Source organism: Myotis lucifugus, unplaced genomic scaffold (genome assembly GCF_000147115.1).
Source record: "Myotis lucifugus unplaced genomic scaffold, Myoluc2.0 scaffold_48, whole genome shotgun sequence".
NCBI classification, from domain to species: domain Eukaryota; kingdom Metazoa; phylum Chordata; class Mammalia; order Chiroptera; family Vespertilionidae; genus Myotis; species Myotis lucifugus.
In genome coordinates, this window is record NW_005871096.1 from 5,283,937 (window position 1) to 5,303,323 (window position 19,387).

At 39.5% G+C, this 19,387-nt stretch overlaps 2 protein-coding genes across 4 annotated transcripts in view; one reads left to right on the forward strand and one right to left on the reverse strand.

The window, feature by feature from the left end:
- Positions 1 to 17,703, forward strand: part of RFC1 (replication factor C subunit 1) — a 74,225-nt gene extending 56,522 nt beyond the window's left edge. For 2 of the 3 annotated variants that reach the window (XM_006088507.3, XM_023753651.1), the window contains 13 exons: positions 779 to 1,178; positions 2,752 to 2,861; positions 4,365 to 4,479; positions 5,733 to 5,824; positions 6,265 to 6,402; positions 6,547 to 6,642; positions 6,971 to 7,069; positions 8,257 to 8,411; positions 8,539 to 8,656; positions 10,300 to 10,445; positions 13,685 to 13,898; positions 14,975 to 15,166; positions 16,436 to 17,158. In XM_006088507.3, the coding sequence (XP_006088569.1) occupies positions 779 to 1,178; positions 2,752 to 2,861; positions 4,365 to 4,479; positions 5,733 to 5,824; positions 6,265 to 6,402; positions 6,547 to 6,642; positions 6,971 to 7,069; positions 8,257 to 8,411; positions 8,539 to 8,656; positions 10,300 to 10,445; positions 13,685 to 13,898; positions 14,975 to 15,166; positions 16,436 to 16,519 (1,959 nt within the window). In that variant the 3' untranslated portion in view covers positions 16,520 to 17,158. Of the gene's footprint in view, positions 1 to 778; positions 1,179 to 2,751; positions 2,862 to 4,364; positions 4,480 to 5,732; positions 5,825 to 6,264; positions 6,403 to 6,546; positions 6,643 to 6,970; positions 7,070 to 8,256; positions 8,412 to 8,538; positions 8,657 to 10,299; positions 10,446 to 13,684; positions 13,899 to 14,974; positions 15,167 to 16,435 lie in introns of all 3 variants that reach the window. The other variant, XM_006088506.2, reaches the window with a different exon arrangement.
- A 1,346-nt stretch (positions 17,704 to 19,049) lies between these two features.
- Positions 19,050 to 19,387, reverse strand: part of WDR19 (WD repeat domain 19) — a 70,253-nt gene continuing 69,915 nt past the window's right edge. The window contains 1 exon segment of the mRNA XM_023753652.1: positions 19,050 to 19,341. The gene's annotated coding sequence lies outside the window, so the exon portion shown is untranslated.

Here is a 19,387-nt window from a genome sequence, read left to right on the forward strand (position 1 = left end):
ATGGACAATGCTCCACCCACTGAGCCACCCGACCAGGCTTTCTTTTTTATTGAATTTATTGAGGTGACATGTTATAAAATTATATAGGTTCAGGTATATTCTGTAAGACATCATCTGTATATTTTATGTGTGTTTACCACCCAAGTCAAGTCTCCTTCCATCATCATTTATCTCCCCTATACCTCTTTACTTCCACTGCCCCATCTCCCCCTCCCCCTCAGGTAATCACTATGCTGTTGTCTGTGTCTGTGAGGTTTTTCTTTAATTAATCTTTCACCTTTTTCACTTAGCCTTGCAACCTTCCTCCCCTCTGACAGTTGTTAGTCTGTTCTCTATCCACGAGTCTGTTTCTGTTTTGTTAGTTGGTTTATTTTATTCATTAGATTCCACATATGAGTGAAATCATATGGTGTTTGATTTCTCTGATTGGCATATTTCACTTTGCATAATGCTTGGAGGCATTAACTTTTAACTAGTTAGAAAACTGAAACAAAAATATCTTAATCCTTTACCTTGTTTTTTTTTCAAACTGATATTGGGTTATTAAAAAAAAAGTTCTCACTTTTAAAAACTGCATTTGGGTACTTTTCAGGGTGTTATTAATTTTTATAAAGTTTGGAAGTAATGATTGTCATAAACAGCAGGGTCCACTGTGAAGACAGACCCAGCTTGGGTAGTTTCTTTGGATATATCAGATTGTCCTCTGGAGTACATGGAGCAGGATAGAAATTCTTTATCTCACCAGGTTTCTTTTTCCCTCACTTTTCCAATTTTTAAGATGAATAAAGAAAAGTCCAAATTACAGAGAACACCCCAAAAAAACTACCAAGGAAAAAGAAAAATTAGTCCAAATAAGAAGGAATCAGAATCCAAAAAGAGCCAACGGACTCCCAAAAAGGACAGCTCTATGACGTCAATAAAAAAGGAAACCAGTGTGGTTCAGAGAGGCCTGGACTTCAAGGAGCAGGTGGCCGAGGAGACAAGTGGTGACAGCTGGGCTAGGAATTTGGCTGATGACAGCAGTGAAAATAAGGTGGCAAATTTGCTCTGGGTGGATAAATATAAGCCAACCTCGCTCAAGACCATAATTGGACAGCAAGGTGACCAGAGCTGTGCCAACAAACTCCTACGCTGGCTCCAAAACTGGCACAAGAGTCCATCCGAAGATAGGAAACACGGTGATTTACAGCTTCATTCATTTTTGTGTGTCTGTCACCATGTCATTGCTCAGCTGCACATATGTGAGGGAGTATAATAGTCGGTTCATTCATCTCTCAGCAAGCATTTATTGAGCACCTGCTCTGAGCCCAGGTGCTGCACTAGTCTCCAGAGGTGCTGTTGTGAACAAAGCACAGCCCTCAAGGAGCTCAGTCAGTGGGGGAGATAGACATATGAGCCAGCAATTAAAGTGTAATGTGCTAGGTATTGTTATGGGGTAAGTTTAGGGTGTTAAGGGGATGGAGGTGTGTAGTCAGGGATGGGGATGTGTGCTCTCATCCCTGGAGGAAGGGGTATCTAAGCTAAGACTTGGAAACTAAGTAGGAGTTACTTAGGTGAAGGTGGGTGTTGGGTGGGAAAGGGTACATGTACCAAGATCTGAAGGTTATACGAACAGGACTGGGAAGAGTGCCAGCAGATTGGGGGAAAGGTGCAAATAGAGGCACAGTTATAGATTAGGCAGTCTAAAAACCTTGCTGTTGGTAGGCCTGACAGTCCTAGCTTCTCTAGGTTCTGTGCTTGTTCACCATGTATTTGTCATGGACTATGAACACCACAATATACATTTAATGCCTAAAATGTTATTGGAGCGGAGAGGTTTCAGATCACAAACATTGGTAGTGTTTTCTTGAGCTTCAGCCACAGCCCTGGAGGATATTGTGTAAGAAATAAGAAGCAAAGTTTAGTGAGCATCACAGTAAAGTCGTTGTCAAAGTGGTGACTGGGTTATTAATGTGTGTGGTCACTAGACATTGGCCGAGGATGCCAATTTATTTTATTTGTATCAGGTAATATAATTGTAATCATACAAGGTTAAATTTAAGTTGGCTCTCTCTTTCCAAAACCACATACTATCTACCCTAAAGCGGGGAGATAAGTGCTTTGTGTGCCTAGAGAAGATTAAGGCTTCAGGTTAACTATAGTCCCTTTTCCCAAGCTGCAGGAGATTCAAGTCTCTCTTAGTCATTGTGAGTGTATGTATGAGCACCCTGTATGTGTCAGGCACCGTGTCATAAGGGGAGGAAGAATTCTGTGGGGCTGTGCAAGATAGCTGAAGGCACAGCATCTGCGGTTCATGCAGGCTCTGCTTGGGCACCTTCATCCCCTCAGCATCCACCCAGACATATTACTGTTGTTATCCTCATTTTCTAAAGGAGGCAACAGGCCAGAGGGATACTTCCCAAGTTCTCCCCGCTGGTGAGTGGTGGAGTTAAGGGTAGTTGGGGTTAGGATTGGAGACCGGTAGTCTGCTCCATGACCTGTGCTTTTTAGCAAAGGGAATCATAAAAGTATTGTTTCAAAGCAGAGTTTTCAAGTTAATGAGTTTTAGTTTTTTATTTTGGGTGGAGGTGATGTAGGGAGTAGAACTTTTTCTAAGTGCTGTGGAAACTATTGTTTATACTTTGTAGAAAATATTCTGCAAATTTAGAATTAAACTGGAGGACTGCTCTCTATGCTAAGTTCATGCACAATTAATCCTGAATTCTATTAGCTAATACAGCTAACACTCTGAAACTTCTTTCTTTCTAACAGCAAAGTTTGGTAAATTTGCCGGCAAAGATGATGGCTCTAGTTTTAAAGCGGCATTGCTCTCAGGCCCTCCAGGTGTTGGCAAAACAACCACGGCCTCTCTGGTTTGTCAGGTGGGTGTTCTCGTGTAGTTCAGTTGGAGAGTACCGTCGGAGTGGGCACGTGTAGGGGAGATGTGCGCTTGTGTGTGAGTGTGTGTGTGGTGTGTATATATTTTAACTGGTTGTGTATATACTTTCCTGAAATTAAACCTTTAGAATTTGCTTTGGTTTTGGGGATATTTGTTATTTTCATATTTTAAAAGTATTTGTCATTATAATTATAGGTGATACTGTAATATTTTATAGATAATAAGTCTTATAGACACAAATATCTTATAAACCCTCCTAAGAATTTTGTGCACTGTTACCATTTTCATGTGACAAATGAAATGGGCTTATTAGAGAGGAGGGCGGTGGCCCAGTGTGAACCCAGGTATGTAGGACCCTGCCTTTGCTGTTGTGTCTCTCTGGCTGCTATATCTAGACAATGAGAAGACAAGGCAGTAGAGCAAACCACAGCTTATGTGTATCAGAATTCTATGAAACGATACCTGAAATGGTATCAGAATGATAGAATGAAGGACTTTAAACTTACTTTAAATTTATTGCTGAATTTCCCCGCTCTCTCCCATAAGCTGGTGGTTTCTTTTGATCTTTGTTGTAGGGACCAGAGCATACATTTTTAACAGGTATAATAACTATGTATTTTCTACTCTATAAACATTAAAAACCAAAGAAATATATTTTCCCCCTAGCCTCCCCAGTAGCAAACATGACTCTTTTTCTCTCTTTATTATTGTCATTACCTTTTTGGGAATTCTGTTAGGCATTTTTTAAGGCTTTATGATCAAGATAATGATCAGTTTTGGGAAATGAACCATAATAACTTGATTTTTTTTCAGAGGACAATTATAATGACTTAACTTTTTTATCTTGAAGTCAAGAATTAATTTTTGGTATCTTATAATAGATTAATTGTATATCTGATATTGAAATCTTGGGATGGTTATATTTAATTCTTTTCAGGACTTTAAGAAGCAAACACTAAAATTGCTTATTCGAATATATTCTTCCAGGTTAGTGATTTGTCAGCAGAGGTTTTAAAAGTAAATGTGTGTTTATGTGTGTGTGGTATGTATGAATATGATGTTTTAAAGTCATGATTGTGAGGTGTATTATAGTTAACCTCATTGTCTGTTATTATCATACTTTATTTTTTTTACTCCTCGTTCCTTATGTGATTTTTTTCTTTTTTTAAAGAAATATATTTTATTGATTTTTTTACAGACAGGAAGGGAGAGGGATAGAGAGTTAGAAACATCAATGGGAGAGAAACATCGATCAGCTGCCTCTTGCACACTCCCTACTGGGGATGTGCCCGCAACCAAGGTACATGCCCTTGACTGGAATCGAACCTGGGACCTTGTAGTCCGCAGGCCGACGCTCTATCCACTGAGCCAAACCAGCTAGGGCGTGATTTTTTCTTCCCTCTTTCTTCCTTAACTCTTATTTTTTCAGGGAGGGGGGAATGTTACTTTGTCTTGTGATAGTAATGGTTTCCAATGTTTTGATTAGGAATTGGGATATAGCTACGTGGAGCTGAATGCAAGTGATACTCGGAGTAAGAACAGTTTAAAGGATATTGTTGCTGAGTCACTGAATAATACCAGCATCAAAGGCTTTTATTCAAGTATGTGGCTTTTTGAACTGTTTTCTTTGGTTAAGCAAGAAAAACAAGTTTATTTCAATGTGTAGTAACCGCTACTATGTACTAGGCACCCTGCTAAATCCCAGGGCTAATGAGAATTAAGAAAAGCCTCTGATGTAACTCGAATAGGACAATAGTTACCTTTTATTTTAGGTCTTAGAAATTTCTGAGAATGTGATAAAAATGCATACGTGGACATGTTTATGTATTTTGCATATGACTTTAGCGGATTCACAGGTGAATCCTGTGAAGAGGACCAGAAAATAAATTGAGTGAGGTGACAGAGGCCTTTAGATGAAGAAGTGATTCTATTTGAGGCTTTGGGGGAGACTACCAGTAAAAGGGGGACATTTGTTTGCAGGGCCTTGAAGAATGAGAAAGAGACTCATTTGTGGGTGCAAGGGGTTATTTCAGACAAGAGTAGTAGGGGAGGGGGAGACAGTGTGAAAGAGCCGCTGTGTTCTAGTGTGGCCAGAGCTTATGGGGCAATGAGATGCCCGCTAGGACTGCACAGCGCATGTTTAGAACCTGTGGTATATTACAGGTCACTGGATTTCTTGGTACTTTCAATGGTAAAAAGTCATTGTTAAAAAGAACTTGCTTGGGAAATGTCACTCTTATACATTGCTGGAGGTAGTGTAAATTGGTACTGCTTGGCAGAGCAATCTGGCAGTATTTCTCAAAATTAAATTACACATTGCCTTTAACCCAGAAATCCTAATTTTTGGGTTCACTGTTAATATTTGTATATATGCAAAATGACATACACATGGATATTCATTAGTGTGATTTATAACAGCAAAAGATTGAAAGCAACTTCACATTTTATTAATAGAAAAGTAAATTATGATAGATGTGTAAAATGGAACATTATTAAACAGCCTTGAAAAGTGTGGTGTTCTGTATCTACATGTAAGAACAGATCACAAAAACATATCGGATGATCAAACCAAGGTGTATATTTTTCTGCATACATTTTTAACATGTACAGCATATCTCTGAAAGGATATAAAGAGTCTGTTCATACTGTTTGCCCTGGAGAGGGAATTTGGGGGCCCTTGGTGGCCAGGGTGGGAGGGAGGATCTCTGCTCACTGCATTCTCTGGTACTGTTTGAATTTTGTACCATGTGTTGTTATCAGTTTCAAATGTGTGATATAATTGCTTATAATGCAGCAGTGTTTGAACAACTTACTTTGTTTCTGACCCTTCCCACTGCTTCTCAACGTGGGCCAGGTGGAGCAGCCCCTTCAGTAAGCATGAAACACGCCCTCATCATGGATGAAGTAGACGGCATGGCAGGCAATGAGGACAGGGGAGGAATTCAGGTAATGAAAGCATTGTATTCTTGGTTTTTATTTATTTATTTATTTAAAATATATTTTTATTGATTTCAGAGAGGAAGGGAGAGGGAGACAGAGATAGAAACATCCATGATGAGAGAGAATCATTGATCGGCTGCCTGTTGTAGGCTCCACACTGGGGATCTAGCCTACAACCCGGGCATGTGCCCTGACCGGAAATTGAACCTTGACCTCCTGGTTCATAGGTCCACACTCAACCACTGAGCCATGCTGGCTGGGCTTTACTCTTGGATTTTAGTGTGTGTTTTTTCCACAAAAAATATAAAGAACTAATTATTATTATGTGGTATCTGTGGCAATTAAAGCTTGTTGCTGAGCTGGTTTTTAAAACTGAAAATGCATATATTGTGAGGTATTTGTTTTTTTAAAAATAATTATTTTTGTGTTGCAAATTTGCCTTTTAGGAACTAATTGGCCTGATAAAACATACAAAAATTCCCATTATTTGTATGTGCAATGATAGAAATCATCCTAAGATTCGCTCTTTGGTTCATTATTGCTTTGATCTTCGTTTTCAAAGACCTCGGGTTGAACAGATTAAGGTATGATGTTTGGAATTTTTTTCCCATCACACTATCCTATTTATTTAAAGGTCAACTTCGAAAGTACCTGATAAATATTTTTAAAATATCTGATATATAAGTTTAAAAAAGAAATCATTGAAGATTCTCCTTTGTCAATTTTAGGGTGCTATGATGTCAATTGCATTTAAAGAGGGTTTGAAGATTCCCCCTCCAGCTATGAATGAAATAATTTTGGGATCCAATCAAGATATCAGACAGGTAAATTAAATATATATTACATGAGAATTGATAATTCTTTCAAATTAATGCCTTAAAGCTGAGTAGAGGGAGTGGAATATATTTTTATTGATTTCAGAGAGGAAGGGGGAGGGGAGAGATAGAAACATTAATGAAGAATCATTGATTGGCTGCCTCCTGCACACCCCCTCCTGGGGATAGGGCCTGCAACCCGGGCATATGCCCTGACCAGGAATTGAACCGTGACCTCCTTGTTCATAGGTCAATGCTCAACCACTGAGCCACACTGGCTGGGCAGGAGTGGCAGTTTTGTCCCACCTTGACAGTGTCTTATTTGCAATTCTCTTAGGTTTTACACAACCTGAGCATGTGGTGTGCACGAAGCAAGGCACTAACCTATGACCAGGCCAAGGCTGACTCTCAGAGAGCCAAAAAGGACATCAAACTGGTAAAGTAAATTTCCATTTCTTACTTAATTCTGGTTCCTTGACACACCTATAGAACCTCTGGATATTTATAAGAGATATAGACAGCTGTTGAAAGTGTTTCTAATTCAAATGAAGTGCTTTTCAAGGAGTAGCAATGTATATTGTAGATTTTGAAAAGGGGAAGTTTTAAATTATAATTATGCATCAATAATTATAAAGTGGCTTTTTCACAGTCCTTGATGTATGGATTTCATTCGTGTTTTTAATGGGTCTGGAACTGTTTTTAATGGTTTAATAACCTCCCTGAAATGAGAAGTCTTATCGATGATCTCTGTGTTCTATTTCACCTAGTCACTGCTTAGAATTTATTAGTTAGAGCAATGATTAAGCAGTATTTTCCCCCCTCCTTTTAAAAATATTAATAAAGAAATTTACAGCAATTTTAGGCTCACAGCCAAATTGAACAGAAAGTACAGAGATTTTCCATATACCTCCTGTCCCCAAATACATACACCCTCCTTCACTGTCACCACCCCCATCAGAGTGGTACATTTGTTTAACTGATGAACCTACACTGACACATCATTATTACCCAAAGTCCAGACTTCACATTTAGTGTTGTACATTTTGTGGGTTTTGACAAATGTCTAATAACGTGTATCTGCCATGGTAGCATACTAAAAATCCTCTGTTCTGTATATTCATCCTCCCCTGTCCCCTTGGAAATCACCAATCTTTTTACTGTCTCCATAGTTTCACCTTTTTGGAAATATTATGTAGTTGGAATCATACTGTGTAGCCCTTTCATATTGGCTTCTTTTACTCAGTAGTATGCATTTAAGGTTCCTCCATGTCTTTTCATGGCTTGATAGCTCATTTCTTTTTAGTGCTAAATAATATTCCATTGTCTGGATGTACCACAGTTTGTTTATTCACCTACTAAAGCAACTTCCAAGTTTTGGCAGTTATGAATAAAACTGCTCTAAACATTCATGTGCAAGTTTTTGTGTGATAGAAATTTTTAATTCATTTGAGTAAATACCAAGGAGTACAACTACTGGATAGTATGATTAAGAGTATGTTCAGTTTTGTAATAAACCACCAAACTGTCTTTCAAAGTGAAGCCATGCATGAGAGTTCCTGCTGCTCCACATCTTTGCCACCATTTTGTCTTGTCAGCATTTGGATGTTGGCCCTTTCTTTTTAGGGCCCATTTGATGTTGCCCGGAAGGTGTTTGCAGCTGGAGAGGAGACTGCTCATATGTCGCTTGTGGACAAATCCGATCTCTTTTTTCATGATTATTCAATAGCGCCCCTCTTTGTCCAGGAGAACTACATACACGTGAAGCCTGTAGCTGCGGGGTGAGTGCTCGGAGCTAGTGAGGGTGAGAGTTGGTACCCTCCCTAACCCTGCGAAGGCCAGACAGCCGAGAGGGAGGGGAGTGGAGTATACACAATGGTGTAATCCAGACTGGTTTCTGTCCTGCAGGGGGGACATAAAAAAGCACTTGATGCTTTTAAGCAGAGCAGCAGATAGCATATGTGATGGTGACCTCGTGGATCGGCAGATCCGGAGTAAGCAAAACTGGAGTCTCCTGCCCACACAGGTAAGCATAGTGGTCTCCTTAAAGCGCACGCAGGCTCTGCTTTAGTTAAAGAGAACAAAATAGCTGTCAGCTCCTGTAGTTATTTGAAATACCAGAAAAACATTATGGCTCTTATGGCAAAAATGCCATCTGGTAGAGACCAAAACTCTGTGGTCACTATTGTCTATTTCTTAATCTGGCCTTATTTTTCAGTGATTCAGAATGGTTTTATGTAAATGGACATATGGAAATTAGGAACGTTAGATTTGGGTCATAACTAAGATGTGAGTCAAAAGTTCTATTTGCTCGCCCTGGCTGGTTTGGCTCAGTGGATAGAGCATCGGCCTGTGGACTGAAGGGTCCCGGGTTCGATTCCGGTCAAGGACACATGCCCGGGTTGTGAGCTTGATCCCCAATAGGGGGCGTGCAGGAGGCAGCTGATCAATGATTCTCCCTCATCATTGATGTTTCTGTGTCTCTCTCCCTCTCCCTTCCTCTCTGAAATCAATATAAATATTTTTTTAAAAGTTTCATTTGCTCTGTTATCTTAAGAACATTTCTTCTTTTTGCCATTCTTGGCTCTCGCAGATGGTTACTAGTGGCTTTTTCCTGAACTGCAGCCAGGGGAGGTCAGTAGCCACTTTCTAATATGTGGATTCTCATTTTCTTCTTGCTAAAGAGGCAGCTGTGTATTGGTACTTTACTTCGGTTGATATTTTTTACTCAAAATAGAATTTGGTCAACATTCATAATTAAGAGTACTTGTTTTGCATATTTATACAGTATTATTATTATTTATACAGTAATAAACAAGGGACTTCCAGCGTCTACTCTTCTCTGAACCCTACCACACATTGTTTGAAAACAAAAAAACAAGGACTCATTCTGTATATAAAGAATTCTTTCTCATGTTTTAAAAGTGTTCATTTTTCTTTTACCTAATACTTGTGCTTTTGAGAATTTATCTTAAAGAAATAATTTTAAACACAGAAAAAGCTTAATGTACAAAAATATTCCTGAAAGCGTTAGTTCCGAAAGCAAAAAATTGGACAGACTCTCCCATGTTCAGTAACAGGAGAATTATGAATTATGGTAAAATCTCTTGACTAGAATATTATGCCACCTTTGAAATTATTTGTAAAGATGAACTAATGTGAAAAAATTAGTTAATTATTAGAATAAAGCAGCATACAAAATGTATGTATAATTCTAGCGTTTAACAAGTGAAACCCTGGATATGGAAGATATTCAAGGACACCCCTTTTCACTTTTCTCACTTTGCTTGACTCCATAACGGTTAGGTTTTTCATGCTTTGGTCCACCTGTGCTATCAATAGCTTGTGTTAAAGGCAAGCATAGGCCTCTCTGACATTGGCATCTACAAGGTAACTGGTGTCATGAGATCAGTTGGTTGAGGAGGCTGAGTTGGCAAGATGATCTCTCTTAGGGCCATGTGTGTTTTGGAACAAGGCATTTACCATAATCAGTTGTTTTCTCTGGAATAAGTTTTCCACACCCACAGATCAGAGACAGAGGGAGAGGGCCTGACTGCCCTGGAAGTGGTATGTGCGACATTGATGCTTCATTTCCAAAGACTGCTTGGAAGCTAAGGAAGCAACTTTGTACTGAATTTAAATTGTGGCCTGCACTTGATTTTTCCCCAGGCCATTTATGCCAGTGTTCTTCCTGGAGAGTTAATGAGGGGGTACATGACTCAGTTTCCCACCTTCCCCAGCTGGTTGGGTAAGCACTCCTCTACAGGCAGACACGATCGTCTTGTGCAGGATCTAGCATTGCACATGAGTCTCAGGTAAGTGGTAAAACTCCATTTCTGGTATTTTATCCGTGTAATGTATTTAGCGTTTATCTAGTAAGGATAGCTTTAGTCAAGAGATTTATATTTTAGTTTTGATTTTATTGCCAACTAGATAAATACTCCTGAATAAGTTTGTGTGTGTGTGTGTGTGTGTGTGTGTGTGTGTGCGCGCGCTCGCGCTCATGTGCGAGCTTGAGTTTTATTATCCATAATCATTGTAACACTTATTTTATCACTAAAAGGATACTTTGGAAGAATAAAGCCAGGTGGTAGAAATGTTTATAACTTTAAGATACATTTAAAACTGTATTCCTCTGAGATAGTGCTATGATTATAATGCCTATTACTAGTAGTCATATACAATATTTCTGCTTCAGAATAATTTAATTGGAAAAAGGGGACCATATAGATAAATGAACTAGTTTTTACCTATCCCAGTAGTAAAGTGACCTGGTCATTTGGGATGGAGATATAGTTTACCTTTAATAGGAAGTCAATACTCAGATGATTGAGAACCAGTGTGTTTGGAGAAGTTTAAGGACGTTCAAAATTCTTACTTGGTACAATTTTGTTAATGTTTAAAAACTTAGAAAATGTGCATGCATACACATATTAAGTGAACTTTAGGGGTTTACTTTTAACCATGAAAAACTACTTGAGCAATCTTATTTATCTTTCTGGTCTGGGGAGAGGATATTAGTATTTGGTTCACCCTTGGCTTTTGGTTAAAGCTGAACTGAGTTCTTCTACTTCCTGCTCTATTCCTTCTTCCTAGCCTGTGGCATGAGCCTTTTATTGCCACCATGGTGTTAGTTTTCTGTTGCTGCTATGACATATGACCAAAATTTAATGGCTTAAAACACAAATTCATTCCCATCTTGAGATGGGAAGACTATCCGGGATTATTTGGGTGAGCCCAGTGTAATTGCAAGGGTCTTTAAAAAAAGTGGGGGAGGCGGGGGTAGCAGTGCCAGAGAGAGATTGAAGTTGGGAAAAGGGACCGTGAGCCAAGGGATGCAGGCAGCCTGTGGAGCTGGAAACGGCTGCTTTCCCCTGCTGTCCTCCCTGGTCCAGTTGTGGCCTCTCAGCTTTCTCCCTGCTCCCTGTCCAGTGCTTGTTAATATCAGGACCCCAGTGCCCTAGGGTGTCCCTTGTGGTGCCCGTACTGTGCTCATGTGGATTGTGAGCACTGGACTTTCACAGTGTTTCATGGCTGTCCTATTTGGATGTCTGCCCCCTTCTCCCGTTCGACAGAACATTTCTGGGGGTAGGAACTGAGGCTCACTCCCTAGCACATAGAATTGCTAAGCAAGTGTTTCTTAAGGAATCATATATAGGCCACTAGCATCATCAAGCACATCTGTATTGAGCCTCTCAACTTGTAAAGTAAATTAAAATGTTCCTACTTAACTTTTATAGCCCAGGTTTCTCTTTTTTAAAAATGGAAAAGTGTGATTTTATTACTCTTAATCTTTTTTGGGTCATAGATGCCTTTGAGAAGCCGAAGCTTTGGTCTTTATTTCCCCCCAAATGCACTAATGTACAAATACAATTTCAGGGGAAGTAATAGATTTTTGAGGATAGGACCCTTGATTTAGACCAGTGATGGCGAACCTATGACACGCGAACTCATTTTTTTGGTTGATTTTTCTTTGTTAAATGGCATTTAAATATACAAAATAAATATCAAAAATATAAATCTTTGTTTTACTATGGTTGCATATATCAAAAAATTTCTATATGTGACACGGCACCAGAGTTAAGTTAGGGTTTTTCAAAATGCTGACACGCTGAGCTCAAAAGGTTCACCATCACTGATTTAGACGATGCTTTTAGACTTTACTAGATTTAATGTTATGTGATCCTACTAGAAGGTAACTGTGATGTAACAAATTACAAGACTAATTTTGGAAAAGGTTTGATGATTGTCTTGGGCACTGGGCTTACAGCTCATATTTGTCTTCAAGTATGCTGGATTATAGGAGACAGACTCAGAGGAAACGGGTGAATTAAAATGGGAGCAGTTTGAACTCTTTGCCTAGTTAATAAAACAGTTGTGGGCCAGGTTCTAGATTTCTGATAGGGGAACTGTGTGGGGTCTTGTGATTCAGACATTCCGTTGCCTGAAAGGAGGAGCATGACCCATAGGTAATTTTTATTTATTATTATTATTTTTTTAAAATATATTTTTATTGATTTCAGAGAGGAAGGGAGAGGGAGAGATAGAAACATCAATGATGAGAGAGAATCATTGATCAGCTGCCTCCTGCACACCCCCGACTGGGGATTGAGCCCACAACCCGGGCATGTGCCCTTGGCTGGAATCGAACCTGGGACCCTTCAGTCCGCAGGCTGACGCTCTATCCACTGAGCCAAACCAGCTCGGGACATCGGTAATTTTTAAAAGGATTTTTCATTTCCTTTCTGATTTTAGTGTGGGTCCTGGAGTCAACAGCTTGAGGTCTCTTGTTTGAAATATACATAGATATTTAGTTGCCTGGTTTGAGGATGGTGGCAGCTGGGTTGGAAGATTTAGGTTGGCGACATTGGAAATACTGTTTTGTTCATCTATATTCTGTCTTTAAGCGACAGTGTTTAAATAGAAAGAAAAACAGCCTTTTCGTGATCCCATTCTAGATCTCAACCAGTTAGAGACTGCTTTTCTGTCTTTCCCTGGCCAGAAGGCAGGAACATTCTTGGCAGGTTATTAGATTTGGTGAAAACCCTGCTCTAGAACTAAAAATTTCAGAGTAACAGTGTTAGGAAATGTGAGGGAAGCTTTCGTATGTAATTTTGTGTGTTATAATCCAGAGAGCAAAAAGTTTTTCAGACCCTTCTTAGGAAGTGGTAGTGGCACTGTAGGTAGGCAAGCTCCCTGACTTTTAGGGATGCTTTTCACATTTGGAACTGGGAACGAGTAACTTGGCTGTGAGAAGTATGAGCACACGGAAGCACTGTTGTTGCCTGGGCCTTAAGGAGTAGGATGGAAGCAGAACCTCCATTTGTGGTTTGCGTTCTCTGATGCAGGTAAGTACAAACTCCCTGGGAGTGTGTTGGTGTCTATACGTGACCTGCTGGGGCAGCACCAGGCTTCCCTGCACCAGCTGTGAAATAGCAGGCATTCCGTTGTGCGCTATTGAAAGTGGCTGAACTCCCATCTGATGTGCACACTGACTTGAATTGGTGGTAGTTCGCTGTTGACTACAGCTGTGTCTCTTTTGTTTTGATTTAAGAACTTACTCCAGCAAAAGGACTATAAATATGGATTATCTATCACATATAAGGGATGCACTTGTACAGCCCTTGACCTCACAAGGGGTAGAAGGAGTACAGGACGTTGTTGCCCTTATGGATGCCTATTATTTGATGAAAGAAGACTTTGAGAATATCATGGAGATTAGCAGCTGGGGAGGCAAGCCTAGTCCCTTCTCCAAGCTGGATCCCAAGGTAAATTTTGTCACCCAGTGGCTCTCCATCACTGTAATTACCGGGTTTGTATTGGGAGTACTTCAGAGGTGTTTTATGTGCTTTAAAAGGTTTAGCTTTTTCAGTGCTTTTTGCTTGTGTGGCCTGTGCTTTCCAAATATACTATTTGAGTATGATATTAAGAAAAGACTTCTGGGTTAAACTTTACAATTTGTATGTTTATCTTTGCTTTATGCTGAGTGGAAAAGCAAGATGTGAAAGTTGAGGAACAAATATACATATATTCCTTATAAGGAAGGGTGGGCATCTGAGCCAGGCGAAGGAACGGAGGAAAAGAAGTGCTAACTGGCTGAGGAGTGTTACCCTTAGTCTGCCTGTTCGGTGGATTCAGTGTTCCAGTTGGATAATCTGTCGTGTAGTAATGTGCCCCCTACTTCACATAATGAGCATGAAAAACCTAGTGACATAACATGAATATGTACTATCTAATACCTCACTTTGTGCCTGCTTATTTGGTGATGTTTTAGAAGACGTTCTCTGTGGCTTGCCTTCTCTGGAATTCCGACCTGGCTCAATGGTTGTGGGTAATTTATCACAGGAGACATCTCCAGTTAGCATTCATGGACTAATTCTGCAATGATTAGAAGCTCAATGTTAAGGCTTTTCAAGTTATTTAGTATATTGAACTAGCCACTATTAGTAAAAGTATTTTGTAAATAAAGGCCAACTTTAACTTGTACCTTATTGTGAGCCTTTTTTGACTTATGATTACTGACTAACTTTATCACTTGTAGAACTGCAGAGAGCACTGACTTAGGTAAAAATGACGACTTAAAAGTCATTTTTTGGGTCTGCCTTAAAGTTTCCAAATACTGATTATCTTTTTGAGTCATGGGCTCTATTAAGAATACGAAAAATATGGACCTTCTCCATAGAAAAATGCATATATATAATAAATACACACACACACATGTATAAATATTTTGCAAATACTTTTAAGGGGCTCCCAGGGTCTTTCAAAGGCTTTAGGCCTACAGAGTTCAAAAGGATTATCTGGCACTTAGATTTTAGAAGTCCCCTCCTTTTCTTTTCTTTAGGTGAAGGCGGCCTTTACGAGAGCTTACAACAAGGAAGCCCACCTGACTCCGTACTCACTCCAGGCAGTGAAGGCCCCCAGGCACAGCACTGGCCCAGCGCTGGATCCTGAGCACAGTGAGGAGCTCCAGGAGGATGACTCTCAGTCTGATGAGAAAGAGCAAGACGCTGTGGAAACGGATGCTATGATCAAGGTAGTATTTTAAGCTATAGAGAGAAGCTCTGATACTCCCGCAAACTAGTTTATTTTTTCTTGCGTAATTTACCTTCAGAAATTATTCAGGGCCTGTTTAGCAAGTAGCAGAGTAAGCTCTGAAAATACTTCTAAGTTTTTTTGTTCATCACAGTTGAAGGTGGAAAAGGTATAGATTTCACTTTTTAAAAAATCCTCACCTGAGGATATGTTTATTGATATTTTTGGGGGGTGGGGGGGAAAAAGAGAGACATCGATGTGAGAGAAACATTGATTGGTTGCCTCCTGTATGTGCTCCGACAGGGGATTGAACCTGAAACCTAGGTATGTGCCTTGGCCAGGAATCAAATCCACAACATTTTTGCTGTATGGGATGACACTTCAACCAACTGAGCCACCACTCAGGGCTAGGTTTCACTTTTATAAACAGCTTCTAATAATAGTGGAAGAGCCAAAAAGCAAAATATAGGCCATCATATTGATGGTCATATGCTCTGTTAGAAAAAGTAAGATTTTTACTTTTTTGATCATTGGTTTGTGCTTTACCCACACACACACATTTTCACAGCACAACCAAGAAAATCATTTTCAATGAAACCATTTCTCCCTTCTGTTATTTCTGTTTTGCTATAGCCACTGAATTGCCTATAGAAGTTTTTCAGAGCAAACATCCTTGTCTTTTGCTGGAATAGGTTAGAATCATTTATGGTATCAGCCCACTGTTTGCTATAGCAAAGGAATGTAGTCTGTATCCTCCTGTATCGTGTGCGTATCGTTCTCGCCCTCTCTGGCTTTGTATATGCAGCGGTCGGAATAGTGGCCTTCACCAGTGTAGCTCCTCTTCCTGTCTAGTCTTGTGTAGACATAAGAGGTTGTCTCCTCCCTTCTCCTCAAACTGGGCATGTTTAGACTCTCGAATCTGAAACTGAAAGAAAAGTAACTTTTTACCCTGTTTTGTAAATTACGTCTTACTTATTTTGTCTTTCCTAAATATATCTATGTTCTAAATCCAAGAAACTGCATTCATGAGGAACACATGTTGGTTCTAGATTTTAAATAGCTTTTTAGTTTTATGGCTATCTTGTAAAGCTACAAGTAGTTTATTGAAATTAAGCTCATTGCGGGTAGCAGTAGTTAAAGATACATAGATATTTGCAACCTTTCTTCTTTACTAATTAAGTTGCAGGTAAAGATTTTTATAGAGATGAACTTACTTCATTTACTCATAACACAGTTATTAACTATTTCCTGCATCTTTCCCTCCCAACAGAAAAAGACAAAATCTTCAAAGCCTTCAAAATCAGAAAAAGATAAGGAGTCCAGAAAAGGAAAAGGAAAAGGTTCAAAGAAATGAAACTGTTTTTTACTACTGACAGTCACTTTGTACTCACCCTGTTGACCAGTCTAGCTGGTCTAGAGGATGCCTTATTTTTTCCAAAGGAACCATAATAGGGCGACTGAGTGGTCCCATTATCAGTAAATGGTGGTACAGCTAGCAGGATGCAACCGGTAGGCTGATGTACACCTCTTATAGAGGTTGATAGGACTGTGTGGGTCCTCCACTGTCCCCTGTCCATCTAATTCGATTGTGCTTCAAAATGACTGTGTATAATCAGAATTAGAAACTACATGTGGGCTTTGGAATTAGATTTTATTTAACAATAATATGCCTGAGAACAGTGGTACTAAGGCAGCTTTTGTAAGCTTAACAATTTATTCTAATGTCCTGAATTTTTTTTAAAGATAGTTACTATTATGTGGTGAAATTTTGTAAATAAATCATAATACAAAATAGTCACCACCTAGAACTGGGTATTCTTTTTGTACATTGTCAAGTATCTTGCAAAATGTAAATTAGGAATAAAAATGTCCCATATGATACATGTATAAATTCTTAAGCCTATCATCTTGTATAGTAAAATACTATGTTGGTATATGACTTTCCTTACTAATTTGCAAATGATTGGATAAAAGAAGTTAATTTTACTACTAACCCGTTGTGTGAAACATAACTTTGGCAATTGAAGAGTTAGCACTCTGATTTCCAACTTCATTACGGCTGTGAATAGAATTTCATGGCGAGGCCTTTTAGTTATTACTAGAGGGCGTGGCTGCAAAATGATGGCTGGTCATTCCTATCCTTCCTGAGTCTCAACCCATCAGTAAGTCTCAGGCTTACTCTGGCGTGGGACAAAGTGAACACTGGCTTTGGTTTACTTTGTCCCTGGGAGATGGTTGTGTTCAGTGATGGAGCCCACAAACCCTACTGGAACTTTGGGTTGTCACTGTCCTTGCTGAGTGGCCCCGAGGCTGTGGAACTGGCCTGGAGTTTGGGTGTCCAGCTGCTTTTAATCTTGTCAGTAAATGCTAAGAGGTATGTGAGGAAAGGAATGTAAAATCAGGATCAGGAGACTGATTCCTGTTTCTAAGGAATAGAGAGTCTTGTTTGGACGGTTAGACATAGATTTAAAGTGTATTTACCATGTGAAAAATGTCTTTCGTGGAGATTAAGTTCATTATGGGAACAAAACATTGCCTTTTGAACCGCGCCCCTCTCTGTTCAAGCCTGGCTTGAAACTTCTGCTTCAGTGAAAATTCCCTTGACGACTGCCTCTCCTAACCAGGGGGCTGAGCATGAGTTTCTTACGCATGCTCTTCTATTTCTGCTGCTTTTGGATATGCAGTCATATCTGCCTAAGTGCTCTGTGCTCCCCAGCAAAGGGACTAATATCCTTGCAGTCAGAACAACGAATAGTTTCCTTCACTTGCTCATGACTTTAATTATAAATGCTCTACCCATGATTGCATAATTTTTGTAGTAAGATGAATAACTTTGCTTTTAGAATTAGAGATTATAAATGTGCTTTTTTAAAATATGAGAATGACAAGATGTTTGACTCCTAGCTGAAGCCCTCACGACTCTGAGGTGTGTGGCCGAGGTAAATGCAAGGTAGGAGCTGGGTTCCACAACAGTATGGATGTGAATCTAAGGGGTCTGTATCCTTATTGGAGCCAGTAGATGCCACACTTTATCTTTGCAGCATAAAACTGCGTACTTGCTTTTTTTGGAGATGCATTGGATGGATGTTGGCCACTTTGTTATCTATAACAAACTACTATATCCTCCATCTTTTTCAATCTGGCAGTTCATGAATAAGGAGTGTCTTCCTAAGTGAGTTCTGGTACAATTATGCACATGAATGAGTGTCTAAGGCCTGAAACTCCCAGAATATAATGTACTTCACCTCACAGATCCCAAGTGCCAGCGGCTCTTATACTACCCCCATAGTGGGTGGGTTTATTGGTAATGACTTGTGTTGTAGCACTTAGGGAGGGAAGAAGAGGTCATAGAGCTGGAGGCATCATGCATGTGGATACTTGGATTGTCCCCTAGGCTTGCAGGCACCTCTAGTGCTCAGAATGCTGGTAGCCATACTGCAAAGACATCATCTGACACATTCGAAGTTAGGCTACACTACTCATTTCTGTTAGCTGCTTAGCCTGTGGTTACATTGGCTTTGGATGGCAAGGAAGCTTGTAGGAAGAGTGTGGTGTGTGATATGGGGAAGGAATGCTCTAAGCACCTTGGGGAAGATGCTGAATAATTTTGTCTTCAGGGGAAATCAAATGATTTAATTTTTGTGATAAGAATTCCATAGTACACAGTGTAACAACTCAGGACTATATATATAATGACTATAAGCTTCTAGTTTCATTCTCTCAAATATTTGATTTTAGTGGTTTTGGTTGTTTTTATTTCAGGGCTAAATAGTCTTGATTTATGTAAACTTATTTCAAACTTTTAACAGTGTTAATATCTGAGCTGCACAATGTACTTCAAGCTGCCTTCTTTTGTCTCCAAATCCAGAGAAACATTACAAATATCTAGTTAGCAATTTTATTTTAAAGGACATACTTCAAAAAAGCTGAATATTTACAATTATGTCACAGGTGACTATTAACAATGCAGAACATATAATCTGTAAGACTCTGAAGAGGAAATATACGAAGTGTAATAAACAGCAGTGTTATATGTTACTGTTTTGTCACTCTGTAGAAGTTGAAAGGGGCAACCTGGAAAGGTCACCTTGGTTTTTGTCTTCTGTACCCGGGAAGGTCCATCAAGGGTATAAACACAGCCTTCTATGGAAAAATGCTGTCTTCCCAGGAACATATCTAGAAAGCACAACAAACACGGCCCATATGCCTTTAGAAGGGTTTC